The sequence below is a fragment of the Theobroma cacao genome, chromosome 1 (genome assembly GCF_000208745.1).
Source record: "Theobroma cacao cultivar B97-61/B2 chromosome 1, Criollo_cocoa_genome_V2, whole genome shotgun sequence".
NCBI classification, from domain to species: domain Eukaryota; kingdom Viridiplantae; phylum Streptophyta; class Magnoliopsida; order Malvales; family Malvaceae; genus Theobroma; species Theobroma cacao.
The window spans coordinates 7906295-7923652 of NC_030850.1; the positions used below are offsets into that span (position 1 = coordinate 7906295).

General features: G+C 34.0%; 2 protein-coding genes across 7 annotated transcripts; one reads left to right on the plus strand and one right to left on the minus strand.

The window, feature by feature from the left end:
- Positions 278 to 10488, plus strand: LOC18611936 (ultraviolet-B receptor UVR8). Of its 5 annotated transcripts, none has more exons than XM_018129651.1 (12): positions 305 to 679; positions 2329 to 2515; positions 3725 to 3871; positions 5254 to 5335; positions 5985 to 6140; positions 6572 to 6751; positions 7765 to 7836; positions 8237 to 8341; positions 8494 to 8612; positions 9154 to 9239; positions 9334 to 9386; positions 9854 to 10488. In XM_018129651.1, the coding sequence occupies exons 1-12, from the start codon at positions 583 to 585 to the stop codon at positions 9932 to 9934; spliced, it is 1365 nt and encodes a 454-aa protein (XP_017985140.1). In that variant the 5' UTR covers positions 305 to 582; the 3' UTR covers positions 9935 to 10488. The 5 variants fall into 5 exon arrangements, 4 of the variants coding, with proteins under 4 accessions (XP_017985140.1, XP_017985145.1, XP_007048505.2 ...); XM_018129656.1 differs by having other exon boundaries at positions 311 to 679; positions 6578 to 6751; XM_007048443.2 differs by having other exon boundaries at positions 314 to 679; positions 8237 to 8308.
- Positions 11247 to 14939, minus strand: LOC18611937 (amino acid permease 4). Of its 2 annotated transcripts, XM_007048445.2 has the most exons (7): positions 14844 to 14939; positions 13339 to 13470; positions 12957 to 13190; positions 12766 to 12859; positions 12434 to 12648; positions 12194 to 12333; positions 11247 to 12104 (listed from the first exon to the last, which is right to left on the minus strand). In XM_007048445.2, the coding sequence occupies exons 2-7, from the start codon at positions 13457 to 13459 to the stop codon at positions 11451 to 11453; spliced, it is 1458 nt and encodes a 485-aa protein (XP_007048507.2). In that variant the 5' UTR covers positions 13460 to 13470; positions 14844 to 14939; the 3' UTR covers positions 11247 to 11450. The 2 variants fall into 2 exon arrangements, with proteins under 2 accessions (XP_007048507.2, XP_007048506.2); XM_007048444.2 differs by lacking the exon at positions 14844 to 14939 and having other exon boundaries at positions 13339 to 13644.

Sequence of the window (17358 nt, forward strand, 5' to 3'; positions counted from 1 at the left end):
GTTTCTGCAGTACCGCCGGCCCTCTCAAAACAACGAAACCAAACACCCGAAGCTTCGATTCATTTTTTTCAATGTTCACGTTTCATTGGTATAAACTTCGCTATTATACCAACCAACTATGAACCAACCAAGGACTAGTCGTCATGTCTATTTATTGATTTAATTTAGTGTATTGATTGATTCTAGTTTCTTCTTCTCTTATTAATAGAGTCTCACTTTGTACTCTTGCATGTATTATGCACATGTCCTATCTCTGTCACTATAAGGAACCCTGCCCACTCCTCCTTTATTACTTCTTCTACATTTCCATTTCCATTACTATTATTGTTTGTCATCATTATTATCTCCTCCTATTCAAACAACGCCTACCCAACACTCCCTGTTCATTTCTTTTTCTTCTCTTTTTAATTTTTTATTAAAAGAAATTTTCTTGGCTCTTCTTATTACTCTCTTCATCTTCAAAATTCTTAGAAATATTTTGTTTCACTTTCTCTTTAGCTAACCACAAAAATATCTTACCCTTTTGGGAGAGAGAGAGAGAGTTTGTGTTGTAAAGTCCATAAAATTAGGGAAAGAAATAGAATGGCAGAAGAGGAGATGAGTGTGAGTGAGGTAACTGGTCCATTTCGTCAGATTCTTTTTATCTCAGCTGGTGCTAGCCATTCTGTTGCTCTTCTCTGTATGCTCCTTTTCTCTTCCTCTTTCTTTTTCCTTTGTACCCTTTTTTTAATTGCTATTTGTTTTTTTTTTTTATTGTTGTTGGTCTTTTTATTTCTTGGACAACTGAGCTAATCAGACTTGATTGGAAATGTCCCATCTTGCACTTCAATTCTTCTTTTTTAGTTCACTGAAATAAAAAATCTTGCCTAAACAGGGCATGATGATTGCAGTTCAGAATTTTTGTTTCTAAAATTCATTTCAATATAGTGGAAAGTTACGTCATTTTGCATTTTTTTATGCTTTTGATCAATCAAAGATTCCTAGACGTTTCATTTTGGACAAAACTTTTAGGATCTTCTTAATTTATAAATATTTTGTCCCTTTTGCTTCCTTCATTGTTTTGATTTGATTAATTCTCATTTGATGCTCTATTTTCTGACAGTTGTTTGTTGCTGGAGTTAGTTCTGTGAGCACAGTACTCTTTGCTATTTCCTAGTGTTTTATAGTTTTGCTGTATTCCTTATTGCATTTCGGCTATGATTACTTAACTGTTTCTGATTACATGCATATGATCTTATAGTTTATAAATGACATCAATTGACTTTATCCATCTGGTGGGACTTGTCTATCATATCTCTTGACTTTTATGCCACTTGAGACATCAATCATGATATGATTTCCACTGTTAAATGTTGGACAAAGTTTGTGATGTATGGCATATTTGATTTTCCCTATGAATAAATTAATCCATTACATCTTGAATAGGATCCAAGGGAAAAAAAAAGGTGCCTCAGTTAGAATAACTTTTAGTATATGGAAGACAAGTTGGACGTGTGCTCTAGGGTTCCTTGCCAGTTCAAAAACAGGACTTTTTTTTGTCTTATCTCTTTGACTTAGGCCTATTAAGACATCATTTAGGATAACTTTAACTGTTACATACTTGACAAATGAAATCTTTAGTTGGCTCTTAAGTTATTTATGGCATGTTTTCAATGTAAATAAACTGGTCCAAGATGTTTTTCTGCATACCATAAAAGAAAGTGCTTCATCTAGATTAACTTTTCATATGTAGGAAAAATTGTATGTGCAGTTTGCTTCTGATGATTGAGATGAAATTTAAAAGTTTATGAAGCACCACTATTCCTTATTCTCACTGTTGTAGTGCTGCTGCCTACAATTTCTATTGAAGGCCCTTACTTTTGTTCATGGTCATGCAAATGAGTAGGCCCTTCAGCTACAATAAATTAACATAACTTTCCCTGGAAATCATACTTGTACTTAATCTTAATAAGTAATGGTATATCTCATTTACATCTGTATGCCAACAGCCCTATGATCTTTTATAATATGATGCTGAAAATTAATTGAGAGCTTAAGGTATAAATAGTTTCATTGCAATAGCAAAATCCAAGATCCTTTTGTTCATTTAAGCCTTGTGGACTTAATTGCTCCCTCATTGCTATGTCTTCCATTAATTAAAACAAACAGAATTTTCAGTATATATTGTCTTGTTGATTTCTATTTGGAGACTTATCATAAATGCTGTCTTTGAGTCTTTCTATGTGTATCTCATGGTTAGGTTCTGAAATTTATTCACCTTTACTTTATGCCTTCCTTTAATTTCATAAATCTACTTAAGCCTATAATCTTGTTCTTGATCATTTTCAGCTGGAAATGTTGTTTGCTCTTGGGGTCGAGGAGAGGATGGGCAGTTAGGCCATGGGGATGCGGAGGATAGGCCTTCTCCAACACAATTGAGTGCCTTAGATGGACATGAAATAATATCTGTTATTTGTGGAGCTGATCATACAACTGCATATTCATTGTCACGTGGTGAAGTTTATAGTTGGGGATGGTATGCTCTTCATCTTTCAAAGTCTTTCAAAAATTTTTTCTTTCTGTTAAATTAAGAAACAAGCACTTTTTTTTCTCTCTCAGCTAATACATAGTTTGTAGCAGGAGAGTGCAAAGCGGTTTGAAGTTTCCTATGATACAAAACAATTGATTGTTTTGGTCAATTTGAATCTCTCAAAAGTAAAATAGATAATCTGATTACTTGATTAGATGTTGATTAATGATGATGAATATATACACCATAATAATTGTCTTCATTGTAAATCTAAATTAAAGGTTTACTTGATTCAGATCTACTGACTTTTAGAGGTAAAATTGATCCAGTTGATTGTTGGTTTGTTGGGTTGACTACAAACTTTATGAAATCACTTTTAACTATCTATTCTAGCATATAGTTCCAGTACCTTAGGAAATTCTTGGGTTGATTAATGATAATTTTAATTAATCATTATAAAATTTTTAATATTTAATTTTAAGTCCAAAATTTTTTTTAATTTTACCTCATTAATGAAGTGGTAGATTTTGGTGAACTGACAGTGTATAGAAACTATACACTGTCAGTGCATCAAATATAAATCCAAATAATAAACCTTTGCTTGCAAATTGGCCCTGTGACTTGGGAGTCAGTGTCATCCTGTAGCCAGAGGTCTCATGTTAAAAGATGAGTTAAACGTTAGTGTGGTCTGTGAGTTACCTTCCCAAGAAAAGATCCACCCTTTATCGAGGTATCTGCATCGAAGAAGAAAGTTTTTCCTCATGTGATGTCTTCATGAGTCTCAATAACTGGCTATGGTCTGTTTCATTAATTTTATCCTTTTTTCCATGCAGGCTTATATTAAATGCTTTCTGCATTGTTAAGTTAATAATTTATATTTATGTAGGGTGTTGCTTGTTTGTGTCATCATCTCATCATGCAAACATTGTATTACTAAGTAATAAGCATTTTGGTATTTGTCTCATTTGCAGGGTTTTCTATTTCCCTTTTCTTTTTACTCCTTTTTACTTGTTCATGTAGGACTTTAGAACAGTGTCCTGTAGTGATAGATGTAATGTTATTAATATTATGTTTTCAGAATTTTAGCAATTTTTGAATTCTCAACTTTTACCAATAACATCACTTATTTGTCAGTTTAATATTTTCATTTTCTTTTATGTGTCTATTTTCAACTCTTATTATAATGTGTGACTATTTTTGACTGCTACTAACCAGGGGTGACTTCGGAAGACTTGGTCATGGAAATTCTAGTGACGTGTTCACTCCTCAACCGATAAAAGCATTACATGGTCTGACGATTAAACAAATTGCTTGTGGAGACAGCCATTGTTTAGCTGTGACAATGGAAGGCGAGGTACTAAGGTTAGTATGGTTTTTAGATCTCTTGCTTTTACTTTTTATAACCTGATTAATATGAATGTTTATGTTTTATTTCAAGTTCATCATTCCAGGGTTCAAAAAGTGATAGTTTTTGATGGTTAACCAAATGTTTGGTTAACTATGTTGATTAATGCTTAGAGTTTAACTTGCATTGCATAGAGAAGCTATAAATAGTAGTTAACTTTAAGTGGCTGAGCTTGGGTATCAAATTTATAATGCACCTATTATACTGAACTAAGTGATTGGAAATACATGTTGGCTATTGTGATCTTGATGAAATAGGCTGTCATTGTAAGCACAGGTAGTTCAAGAGGTTTTTCTGTGTTCGTTAGTAAATTAGAGGAACTTTGACATCTGAATGCAAAGGATCCATGAAAGGGCTGGAATGCATTCACTTAAATGTAAAACGCTTTCATTTTACAACACCATTACCTTGAGCATTCATTCCCATGCAGGAGAGCCGTCATGGAAGAAAGATTTTTTGTGAAAGAATTAGCGACATAGCTAATGTAGATTTCAATTTATATTATACTTGATTTAATGTTGTTGTTGTCTTTTTTTTTATCTTCTAGTTTGCATATGAAACTTTATATTAATAAGAAACTTTGTCATTCCAAAGAATTTGTTCCAATGTGACTTGGTGTAAACAATAACGAACTTAAGCCATTTCTTACTGTATTGATGTGCTACATGGCTACACTTACGACATTCTACACTATCTATGACCTTATCCTGAGATCAGCAAAAGATAATTTCTTTTTGACTGTTTTGTCTGTCCCTTCCCCTTTTGACAGGGGCATGAGTTAGTGTGACTGAAGGCAATCCCTATTGTTTGTTGAGCTGTCATGCATATGATTCAATTTGGTTTCCTTTTTCTGAACCTCTGTTTTGATTGAGCACATTCATCCAGAAATCTACAAAATTGTTTCAGCTATACCATAGTAGCCATTGATGATGAGCTTGGTTGACCCACTCATATATCTCATGCTTTCAATTGAACTTGCTGGCAAACTTCTTCTCGCTTCCTGAAAAGACTTATCATGAGATTTATGTTGTAAGTTTCTGGCCCTGTAGTTGCTAATACAACAGCACCTGTTCGCATATCTCTTCTACATTCTAATTCATGATAATTGATCATTTTAAGAAGCCAATTCTGTCTCATTTTCCTGAAAGCTGGTCCAAGTTCTGTGTGACAGCAGAATCAGCTGTCACTGGTCCAGGATTATAGGTTTACTGTCTTCTGAAGAAGTTTGTCCCAAACTTTTGTATTGTTCCTTCTTTTAATTTATGTTTGTGATAGATCCTCATCGATGGTTTTTTTTTTTACCTTCTTTTAATGTTTTCTTTTTGGAATTTAATTGAAGTTGGGGAAGGAATCAAAATGGTCAACTTGGTCTTGGAACCACTGAAGACTCTCTTGTACCTCAAAAGATTCAAGCCTTTCAGGTATTGTATGTTTTGTGGTATCTTATAACAAATGTTCATGTGATGCTCTATTTCTTCTCTTGGTTTGTACTTTAGCATTAAAAGAAATGAGGCTCTGCTTGTGCAACCAGGTTCCTTGCTTTTGTGACCTTCACAAAATGTTATTTATATGCTTGTTATGAATTGCTTTACACTGAAAAGTTGCATTATATAAACTTTTAAATCATTGAATGTCAACATCTATGTGGAATTTGTTATATAATCAAATTGAATGCTCCATTTACCTTGTTATTCTGGCCAGAGAAGAAAGAGGATTTGTCACTGGGTTTCCTTTGAGTATCTGATGAAAAATATACAATTACATGAAGGAAACCTGTTATTGGGATTATTTAAATTCAAAGTTCTGAAATCTCTAAAGCAGGTTTACATTTGTTGAGAATAGTATTTGCATGCTGCTGAACTTTGGAGTCCTGTTTTAGCCAAAAAATAAAAGGAAACTTTGGAATCCTGTAATGTTAATGAGCATTAGTTTAAAATTTTAAATATCTCTATTTAATTTATTTCTTTTCCTAAGACTACTGAAGAATTCTGTATTGACACTTGGATCAAGCTAAAGGTTGCATACATATTTTTGAAGTGTTTATCTCCTTGAATTTCATGTCTGTTGTAGGGTGTTTCTATCAAAATGGTTGCTGCTGGTGCTGAGCATACTGCAGCTGTTTCAGGAGACGGTGCCCTCTATGGATGGGGCTGGGGACGATATGGAAACTTGGGCTTAGGAGACAGAATTGATCGCTTAGTTCCTGAGAAGGTTTCTACTCTCAATGTATGTCACAGCTGCTTCTATTTGTATGGCCTGTTTCTTTACTTAAGTAACATTTATAAGATTCCATAAAGATGATTGACCATCCTAAATGAATATGCTAGACAGTTTATTCCAAACATCTGATGTTTAGGTTGACTTGCATCTATTATATAATTTGACATGATTGAGGGAAGTCTATATTAGGTGCTTTAATTGTTATCCTTGGTTTTTTTAAAAAGGCCTTTCTTTCCTTTCCTTTCCTTTTTTTTTTTTAATCTTCAACTATTTAGTCTCTTTCCCTAAGGTATTCTAATGCTAGAAAAGAATAATGGATGGGAAGTGAGTCTCAATGAGTTGTTTCCCCTTCTGCATCTTATCTTATTTTATATTCATTCTGCAATTTGCCTTAATTTCTGTGTTTCTGTTAAAGAAGTATTATTAAAAAATTTCAGTTGCAGGGAGAGAAGATGGATATGGTTGCTTGTGGATGGCGGCATACCATATCTGTCTCTGTTACTGGTGGATTATACACTTATGGATGGAGCAAGTATGGTCAACTGGGACATGGGGACTTTAAGGATCATCTTGTTCCTCATAAGGTGGAAGCTTTAGCTGACAGTTTTATTAAGCAGGTGATCTTTTTGTCCTCCCATCTCTTAGTAAGGTGAAAATGGAGGTTTTATGACAACCTTAATATTTGCAATAAAGATAGTTTTAAGTACTCACAGGTGCCTTACAAGTTGAAACATAAAGGCATGGTTTTTCACATGTCTTAACATGTATATGTAAGTTTTAACAATCTCTTAATTATGTCTTTAGCTAGTGGTGGGAATGATATCATCTCTCAAAGTCTAAGTTAACAGGTATACTTTGTATGGCTTTACTGGCTTCACCTAGTGAAGGGTCTCATGGAGAATTACCCTTTAGTTTTACTAGGATCGATTTGTATATGGTGATATAATTGGAACTTTGAGTTTATGTTAAGGTTTTATGGCTTGTGTCTATAAATACTTTAATGGGTTATTCTTCTGGCTTTGGGTTAAGAATTCTTGAGATTTAGAAAATTGAGTTGTGAGTAATGAGATTTCCCTCTCGCTCTTGGTTATATCTGTTTTTCTTCCCTAATTCTTCTTTCTCCTTCTTTCTTCTATTCTCTTCGTAATTTTCCCTTTGATCTTTATTTTCTCCGTATTTGCCCTCCTTGTTCTACAACAGGTTCATTAGAATTTTCCAACATGGGATATTTCATTGTGGCATTAAATGTTGTTTTGGCTGTCAGTTCATTTTTGTATTCTTCTTGACCTTTTAGACATAACGATAAAATGATGTACCAGTACCAGCTAGAATGATTCTGGTAATATCATATTACACATGCCTATTAGTGTTTTTTTTTTTTTTTTATGTTTCAATAACTGTATTAGAGTACTTGAACATGAGAAGAGTTCATGAAACTTGCTGTGGAAAATATCTTACCCTATTGTTAGGACTGTCTAGTGTTAATGCCTCGTTAGTTGTACCTTTCATTATATTTGATGTATATTATGCCTCATACCTGTCATGATATTTGCTGTTGGTGTCAAATATATGTTCACTTCAAAATTATGTTTTAAAAATATTTGTTACATTTTGGTTTGAATCATATTAGATATCGGGTGGATGGAGACACACAATGGCACTCACGTCTGGTGGAAACCTCTATGGCTGGGGATGGAACAAGGTCGATAAAATCATTTTTCCTTGGTTTATGTCTTCAAAATGCATCGTATTATCATGTTGCCATATTAATTGGTTTGCTTGCTAAAATATTAGGCAGGAATCCAAAGCCATTTTATACGTATTTTTGTTGATACATGAATGCTTCTCAATATCTGTCAGTTTTGGTAGACACATACGCACACATGCATATATGCACATGGACTCGTGAGCACAATAATAATTTACGGGTGCGTGTATAGCATGTTCTGAGTTTTTTAACTACCTTAATGGTCAAGGTCCTGTAATTAATTTTTCCCTTTTAAACTGTTACTTATTTTGTTTGATTTGTCTGTTCTTAATTTGCATTCTCTAATTCGTTTTCCCAACTTTTGATGATTAAATCTTCTACCTCTCATTTACAGTTTGGACAGGTTGGGGTTGGTGACAATGATGATCATTGCTCTCCAGTGCAAGTTAAATTTCCACATGAGCAGGCACATTCTCGTTACTGTAGCTTCCAAATATTGGTTAAGATAGCCCATGAGATTAATATTGAGTTCTGTAGGAATTTGCTTCTTTTAATTTCTCATTGAGAGGTCATTTCCTCTCCCTATAATATGAGTTTTCTAAGTTTGAATTCCTTCTTCTCTTCTCATATGTTTTGATTGTTACTTGGCAGAAAGTACTTCAAGTTTCATGTGGGTGGAGGCACACACTTGCTATTACGGAAGAGCAAAATGTCTTCTCCTGGGGAAGGGGTACGAATGGACAGCTTGGGCATGGAGAATCGAAGGACTGGTAATAGCATTTTCATCTAGATTAGTGATGACCAGGGAAAGTTTTTCTTTTATCCTTGATTAGGAATGATCAATTCTAATAATAGTATGTAAGAATAAATTATACGTAAAATGGAAAAATTAACAAAACTTTTAGATGCTACAGAAAAAATGGGGGGAATACAACAAATTATGAGAAATAAGAGAAAAAGGTAATTCCCTGAGATTATATTTGCCAGAAATATTTTCTTTAGGGTTCAGGTCTCAAGATTTGTGATCATGAATTTGAGAATGAGATGACTGAAGTTCCTATGATAGAAGACAGGTTTATGACACCATTAGAGCTGAGAGCTAACTTTGCTTGCACTTGTCAAAGGGTTCTAATTTTAAACCTATGATGTAATTGTTATACTTTAATTTTGGTCAGGTTTCAAATATATGGTCCCTTTCATTTATTTCTTTCTCTCAATATATTTTGTGAAACTGAGAACATGTGCCCTTTATTTTGGTCGTGTTCTAAGGATAAGGACCAAAGTAGTGACATTTTGGATTATTAATTTCAGCAATGTTCCAAAGATTATAGAGGCATTGAGTATCGATGGTTCCAGTGGGCAACAGATAGAATCTTCAAAGCTTGATCCATTTTCAGGTGCTGTATAATTATGTTACAAGTCCATCCTGCATTGCTATCGGTTTTGTTGATAGTTTAGATAATCTTGAATGTATAAATGTTCTATTGGCAGGTAAATCCTGGGTTTCTCCAACGGAGCGATATGCTGTTGTCCCTGATGAAAGTGTAAGTTCTAATGATATCTGATAGCAGAATTCTGGAAACTTCAAACACATATTTCCAGCTACAAACATCTGCTTTACATGATTGACTGTTTAGGCATTGCTATGTGTTAATGTTTGTTAGTATAAGCACTAAATGCATGTATCGAAGGCATAGCTTACAATATACGAGGCAAATATTTCTAGGAAAAACATCTCAGACCTCTGCATTCATACCTAAGCTGATCAATTATCCTAAAATAACAACAAGAAATGTCCCAACTTCTATCTTTAAGTTCTAACAACATGCAATTTTGAAAGGTGTTAAAAAGTGTTGAAAGCCACAAAAAACAAGTATTTCTGATGAAACTACTTTCATCAAAAAACAACATATGAGGTTCTCTGATGTTTTTTCTTCAATTTCAGATCGTGAAAATGCTTTTATCACCCTGTGGTTAAGGTCATTGACTGCTTATGTTTATGCGCATACAGGGACAATCAGTTCCGTCAGAAAAGGGGAGCGGCAGTGATGTGAATGTTCCTGAGAACGATGTGAAGCGTATACGCATGTAATTCCCTGAGCCAGAATGACTAGTGCTTAGAAACTCTAAACTTGCAACATCAGTCTGAATGAAGTGAAAGAAAAAGCCAATCCTCGCATCTTTCTTTTAGCCTTTCATTGTAAATCACCACATCTTGGAAAAACAGGGTGCTCATGTTGTTCCATGCTACAAGGGAAGTCAGCAAATCCTTGAGAGTCAGACTAGGTTAATTTTCTAATGTCAGGGTGATTGTGCTATATTATGACCTAATAGGAGTGAATGAGGCAATGTTACTCGATATAACATAATTTAGAGACAAGATGGCTTCGAATGGTATCTATGGGCTCTGTTTTCTCCTTTGGACTCCTTAGAATATCAAGTCTAGGCTGGAAACGGGTGTAGTGTAGCAAGACATGTACTCGGGTGTAGTGTAGCAAGACATGTATTATGTAAAATGAGAAGTTATGGATGCTTACGTGAATCATTGCATGTTACTAGTTTATGGTAATATAGCTTTTATGGTTAATGATATACTAATTTTTATTAATTAGACATTATGAATGATGATGTGGTATATTTATGTGATATGATGATCTGATTATATGATATTTTTATATTATATAAAATGAAAAGTTACAATTTAAATAATAACAATTAATCAATCATTAATTATGTTTATTTAGTTTAAAATAAAAATACAAGAGTTAATTGAATGTAATAGAAGAATAATGATTTATTTAGGGTTTTTTATAAGTATTATGTCTAAATTGTTTCACTGTTTAATACCATTGGATCTTTTTTGTTTTATTATTTTTATTTCATAAATAATGCGCAAAACAAGAAATTAACATGCAGTAAAATCGTTTAAGCTATGCAAAAAGAAGTATTGCATAAAATTTTTATATATAAATCAAAAGATCATGGTAAAAAAGAATCTTGTGAAAAGTAAATAATCACAATAATTAGTATTGAAATAAAATTTTTGAAGAGCACTTAGGGACTAAAGAAATAGTTTGAAAAAGTTACATACTAATTGAAGAATTTTGAAATAATCAAGGCTGGCCAAGTAAAAATAAATAAGGAGACAAGAAGAAAACTCTAGGGGGTAAAGCTACAAATTTAGAAAAGCCAAGGGCCTCCTCATATGAATGCGGATATAATTTCTAAAATCTTGCCAATAAAGCGTTACACGTGGAAGTCAAACCTCCTTTCTGATCCCATCAGCTAAAAGTGTGACCTTGGTCTTCAGTCTTTCAAGGGTGGAGGTCACCTTTAAAGCAGCCCCCATGGCTGAAAGCATCATCCATGGAAGTGTGGTAAAAGAGAGTGTGATTACTAATATATACAGGTGAGAAGAAATGGAGGTCCATATATTCCCATAGTCTGAAATCCAAATACATAATAAATTTACAGTAATGTTTGCTTTCTCTAACATCAATAACCGAACTATAAATGTAAAACAATTGAAACCAACACAAAGCTATGAATGAACCAGAACACCACCCCCCACGCTGCTTGATATCAACCGCAAATTAAGCAAGCAATGATTAGTAGGTAGTCTTAAATGGCTTATAAACCTTAAGGTCAAGCATCACACCAGCAATTGAACCTGCGCCAGCGACAATCGTTATCAGCAGGCAAGCCATGCTTAGCATCTTGAGACAAATCCATCTGGTACTCCACTTTAATATCTTCTTCTGTTGAATGTACATCTCCAAGGGAAAATAAACTGTTAATGGCCAGAACCCAAAAGCCCCCATAATTCCCATTACATCGTTGAAGAAAGGAATCAACATAGATATAACAGTGGTTAAGATCACAAACGCTGTTCTCCAAACCAATCTAAACAGGTTGAGCTTGTAAGGATGATATCCCGGGATTGGGATTTTGAACTCTTTTGTGATAAAGTTGCTTTCGGCCCATCTTTGTGTTGCCCATTTTTCGATGAAGGCAAAAATAGGCTGGCAAAAGACTTGATATGCTCCCACAAGGTGGATTACTATAGCAGCATTAGCAACATCAAGAAGCCAAAATGGGTTATAGAAACCAAAACCAGTAAGGAGATTTCCAGGTGCAAAGTCTCCGAAAGAGGCGTATCCCATGCAGCCGCAAAGCATGTAGAAAGCTGTTGTTATTGCAATACTAAGCTTTGTGGCCTTCTTCATCGTCTTTGCTTCTGCTGGTGGGGATTTGACCGTGTCCTGCAAAACCAGAAGCTAAACTATTTAGCGTGCAAACAATTTCAACAGAATTTGGTTTTTCTCATTTGAGTGAGAACTGAGAAATATACCTGAATTTCAATGAGGACTATAGAATACGAGTATGCAAAAGCAATGTCACCAAGAGCTTGGAAGCTCCTCCATATCTTTTGAGCTTGTGTTTCTGTTCCGACGCTTATTCCAGTAAGACTACCCTTAAAAGTTCCAGTAGCTGCCAAAATGATCACAACCCATCAGTTTAAGAAGAAAACTTCAATCGTCATGCTTTTGAATTTAGTAGTTTAAAAACTCTGACGAAGAGATATACATACCTGCAACTTTAGCAATTCCAAGACCAAGACCAATGCCAGAGTAGGTAAAAGACATGACTGCAGCCACAATAGAGAGCCACCATATCTGATCAAAATCTGGAATTTGAGAAAGTAAGATCTCAGTGACCCCGAACATGATCATGTATGGAGTGCTCGACATATGGCAGGGGTTCTTCCCGCCACTCTCGTGGAAACAATTAGACCTTTTTATTGCCCTGCCAATTCGAAATGGGAAAAGGCGTCATGTGCCATACTTAAAACCAGAATAACTTAGATTTTACTCAAGAAACATTTTCTTTTTCCAAAGTTTTGGGGTGGGAATTATTACTCACATCATACTTACTGATGCTGCAATGGTGTATCCAACGGAAATGCCACAAAGATTTAGATACTGAATTAACCCGCATGCCTTCACCTTGTATCCACCTCAGAAAATAAAATGAAAATGCATATTAGGCTTGTTAACAATATATTCCAAAAGTTAGCACGATTTAAAGGGATATCAACAGGCCAAAAAAGTCACCAAGAATGGACCGAACAGCATCCATGTAAGTATAGTTCCGCTTGCCCGAGACAGGGTCACCAGTCCGGTAACAGTCGGTGAGGAGAGAAGATGTATAGTAAGTGACTAAGGAAAACAAGAACATTACAGCAGGACCAGCAATCCACCCTAGTTGAGCTATAGCCCATGCCAAAGAAAGTACCCCAGATCCAATCACAGCTGTTATTATGTGTGCACTGGCAGTCCATAGAGTTCCTGTCCATCCAACACAGCAGATATGTAATAAACGTTAATTCCTTAATTCTGTTCCTTCATATCTTGATGATAAAACAGAGTTTAATGTACAAAAACAGGGTAAATAAAAACACAGAGAAAAAACAGGGGAAGGGAGTGAAATATGCACCGGTTCGCTTGATACGGCCATCGTCATCGAAACATTCTGAGCCACCCTTAGAAGGGATGCCGAGGGAGACGTCAAAGACTTGGTGGTTGTCATGGTTCTTGGTGGCAGCGTTCTCACCCATCTTGCAACTGACTAAAAACAAACAAAAACAAAATGCTTTATCTTATTTGTATGTAGCACCAGACGGGAAAGCCCCAGTTATGAGAAGAAAAGCGTGTGGTTCACTTGAATGACCCTAAATGGTGGAAACCACAGAGAAGTTGGGAGTAGGAAAGGAAGCAAGGGTCAATAGAAAAGATATGAATGAAGGGAAATGGGGGAGAGAACAGGGTATTTATACAACTTGTGTCACTCCAATCCCAAATAACAGATTTGGATTAAAAGTAAGTTTGTTTAATTAGTGAAAAAGATTTTAAATGGGTAAGTTAGTGGGGTTATGAATATGAAGAAATCTCAATAATAAAAGGAAAGAGAGAAGAATGTCTGAAATGGAAATTATTAGAGAGGAATATCTTCTAAGATTAAATTAAAATATATTTTTACTTGAGTTATAAATTGAGTTAAAATATTAAATGTTAATGTGTAACTAATCACTTTAAATTCTTATGTTATATGTGGTAAGTCGAGAGTGATGTAGAAATTGATTAATGCTTTCACTTACTTGGATGATTAGTTGATTGAAACCAGGTTAGAACCAAATGGCATACAAGCACGCGACAGGCACGTGGAATTAAAATAGCCAATTGGCATCTTTCCAAAAGGAAAGATCAATCAAAAACAATTAAGGAAGAGGAAGAATAAAGCGGAGAACCACGGAACACATTCCCCAGTCAACCTTTTCAGTCTCTTTGTCACCGATTCGCAACGTTAGGAGGCGTTACGTGAATGAATTTTGCATGTCAAACTGAGGACAAATTGGACTTTCTAAAACAAGTAACTGTACATACCTACCTACCTTTAATTTTTATAAATAAAAACTAAGACATCTTATTTAAGTAATGATAAACTCAAAATTATGCATGAAAGTATAAATTAATGATTCGATTCAAAATAAAAATTAATCATTTTTATAATAAAATTAAATTATAACATAAAATTAATTATCACCTCGTTATCATATTCAGTCCGTCCCTAAATGAAGTATTAGCAGCTAATTCTTACTTTGCCCAAAGAAAGAAAAAATCCTATCAAATGATACAGGATGCCTTTGGTGTTCAAAACTATCCTACCTCTGAAGCTTGCATGAGCATGATTGGAACTAACCTAATTCTTATAGAATGCACACCAAAATGTTGAGTACTAACAGACAAACTTCACCTTGCAAAGACCATTAACAGTCCCAATACGGTAAAAGACAAATAAAAACTAATCAAGTTGGCCCATTAGTTTGTTTTCTACAAAGTAACTCGAGGGTTTTTGATGTAACCACTTAGCAAACCATCCACATTCGTCCTACATAATAAAGCCAAAATCGGAAACAATGCAGTATATAGACAGCTTCTCACCTGTCTTATTTCTTACTTGTCCTCCTCTCCCTCAATCTGAGGAACTCTCAACCGTATATACAAAAGAGGGAAAAAGAAATTCCAAGATGGGATGAGAAATTAGTTGCTGCAATTGTTTTGATGTGCTATGCTCGAGTTTATATAATACTGAGAAAGTGATGAAAACAAATTGTAATCATCAAAGGTTGCGATATAATTAAGTTCTGATTTGAAAAAAAAAATGGTGAGTAAAGGCAACTTTTGTATTGCTGTCCGGCGTGTGCAGTCTCTCCTCCGTCCTTATTGAAAGGAAGGAATCAATGCTCTTTCCTCCTCCCCACCTTTTTGCCACTTGCTTTATGCGATTTATTGGTGGTTTATGAAACTGCGGAGAATAATCAAATGTAGAAAATGCACAGCTTTATTTCCAAGGGAAAGCAAGTCTTGAGCTTGGTCCCCTGGCACCGGTTGGAAATTTAGTTAAGACAAGGTAATGCGAAAATAAAAATTATTAAATTTGAACAAAAATAATTATATTATTTTCAAGAAAAAAAATAAAAACATAAGATTCTAAGCAACCACCATAATACTTGAATAAATGAATACTTGAGCAATTGACTCTAATTCTATCACATTCCACTTTCTAGAGAGATTGTGATCGGCATAAGAACTTATGTAGGTACAGCTCATTAGGCCCAAACAAGCTTAAATCAATAATGTATGAGTTAGTCATCTCTCGCATTCTCACATATTCACATTCACGAGTAAAAATATGCAATAATTCATCAAGATCATTACATTACGGAACTTCTCAATGTAAAGTATGGTTTTCATCATATTTCATATAAATATTCACAATATTATCACAACTGTGGTCCGGTACGCATCTCGCACTTATATTGCAACGACTCATTCACGATAATATTATCATTCATCTACACCCATATCCATGACTCAACATAACATTCGAAATATAAACAAGTATGGATATATTAACATTTATTTACACAATAAAGTTCCTTATTAACATAACAGTTTAAGACTTGATTCAACATATTGCAGAGTGTGACTACACTAGAAGGTTGGAAGGAAAGCTTTACCATCCCTATCACGAATGAGCTAGACTATTACTCCACAAGTCGTTTAGCCAAGCAAGCTACTACTTTGTAAGACAAAATAGAGAAAATATAACGGGTAAGTCATAAAGACTTTGTAAGTGGATGCGGGGAAATAGATAAACTAAAGGGGAGTTTTTGTAATAAACCATACTTTGCAAAAACAGATGATAATCGTATAAATCCTTTCACTAACAATAATCTCATTTCAACATTTCTATAAATGCATTTGAAACTCAAATTTCATTTCGAAAACTAAAAGATTTTGGCGTTCAAGTTCTTATACTTTATTTTCAATTAAATAAGCCTTATAATTAATAAATAGTGTTGTCTGGGTGGTGGCTGCTACCCTTCGCTTTTATTATTATTATTATTATTATTATATATAAAATTTGATGTAAATAGTTTCATCATTCCTTTAACCAGCCCTTATGTAAAATTTTAAATTTGTCATTAATGCTCACGTAATATTTTTATATATTATATTAACATCACATCAACATCACGTGAATATAAAATAATAAATAATATTTTTATTTGTTTATAATAATCATTTCACTATTTATCTCATAGATGTTTTAACAGAGAGAACAATGCAATACACATCCGGTGTTGTTTTATTTTGCTACTTTTCCACTTGCTTTCTAAGATTTGTTAAACGTTGGAGCGCTTAGAATAATTGTTTAATTAAAATCAAGCCTCCGACGACAAAAAAAAATCTGGAATAATTAACGTGGAAAGAGTACTATATATTGGAATATCGAATCCAACAATTTTGATGCCCAAACACTGAGGAAAGGCATATTATCTAGACAAATCAAAGTGGTAGCTCTTATCATTTCTAAGTAGGACTGCCTTTGAAGTTTTAAATTATTATTTAAATATAAAAAAAATAAGTGAACACCATGAGGAATAATAGAAGGAATTAGATACCTTGCAAGAAAATTTTAATGTGACGCTGTAAAGTGTTGCAAACAGTGGTGTGTTGCGAAAAGTATTTGCAACAATCTTATTCTTTTGTTAGGAAAAGTATCGTGCAATGCCTATTATAATATAATAATTTTCATACTGTAAAATGTATTTTTTTTATTATGAAATATAAATTATTCACCGTAAATGTATTTACAACGATTGTTTGGATATATTTTTGTTGCTAAATATAGACTGTAAGGGTATTGCAACATGATACCTCTGCTGCAAAAAGATATATTTTTGCAACATTATTAAAGTAATTACTAAACATTTTTTGTTGCAAGAATTGATTTGATACATTTATTATTAAGTCGAATACCCAAAACTTATTTATACTTTTGTATACTCTCTAATTCTCATCGAAATCGACACTAATAAATATATATACCCTAAATAATATTTGTCTCAATTTATAAATAATCGTACCACATTATCAATCTATGTTTGAT

Coding starts and splice junctions, on each gene's coding strand:
- LOC18611936 (XM_018129651.1), top strand. CDS start 583: ATGGCAGAAGAGGAGATGAGTGTGAGTGAGGTAACTGGTCCATTTCGT. Junction 5,336..5,984: donor AAAAGATTCAAGCCTTTCAG/GTATTGTATGTT, acceptor TGTCTGTTGTAG/GGTGTTTCTATCAAAATGGT. Junction 6,752..7,764: donor CTGACAGTTTTATTAAGCAG/GTGATCTTTTTG, acceptor GAATCATATTAG/ATATCGGGTGGATGGAGACA.
- LOC18611937 (XM_007048445.2), bottom strand. CDS start 13,459: ATGGGTGAGAACGCTGCCACCAAGAACCATGACAACCACCAAGTCTTT. Junction 12,860..12,956: donor TGCTGTTCGGTCCATTCTTG/GTGACTTTTTTG, acceptor TTATTTTCTGAG/GTGGATACAAGGTGAAGGCA. Junction 12,334..12,433: donor TGGAATTGCTAAAGTTGCAG/GTATGTATATCT, acceptor TCATTTTGGCAG/CTACTGGAACTTTTAAGGGT.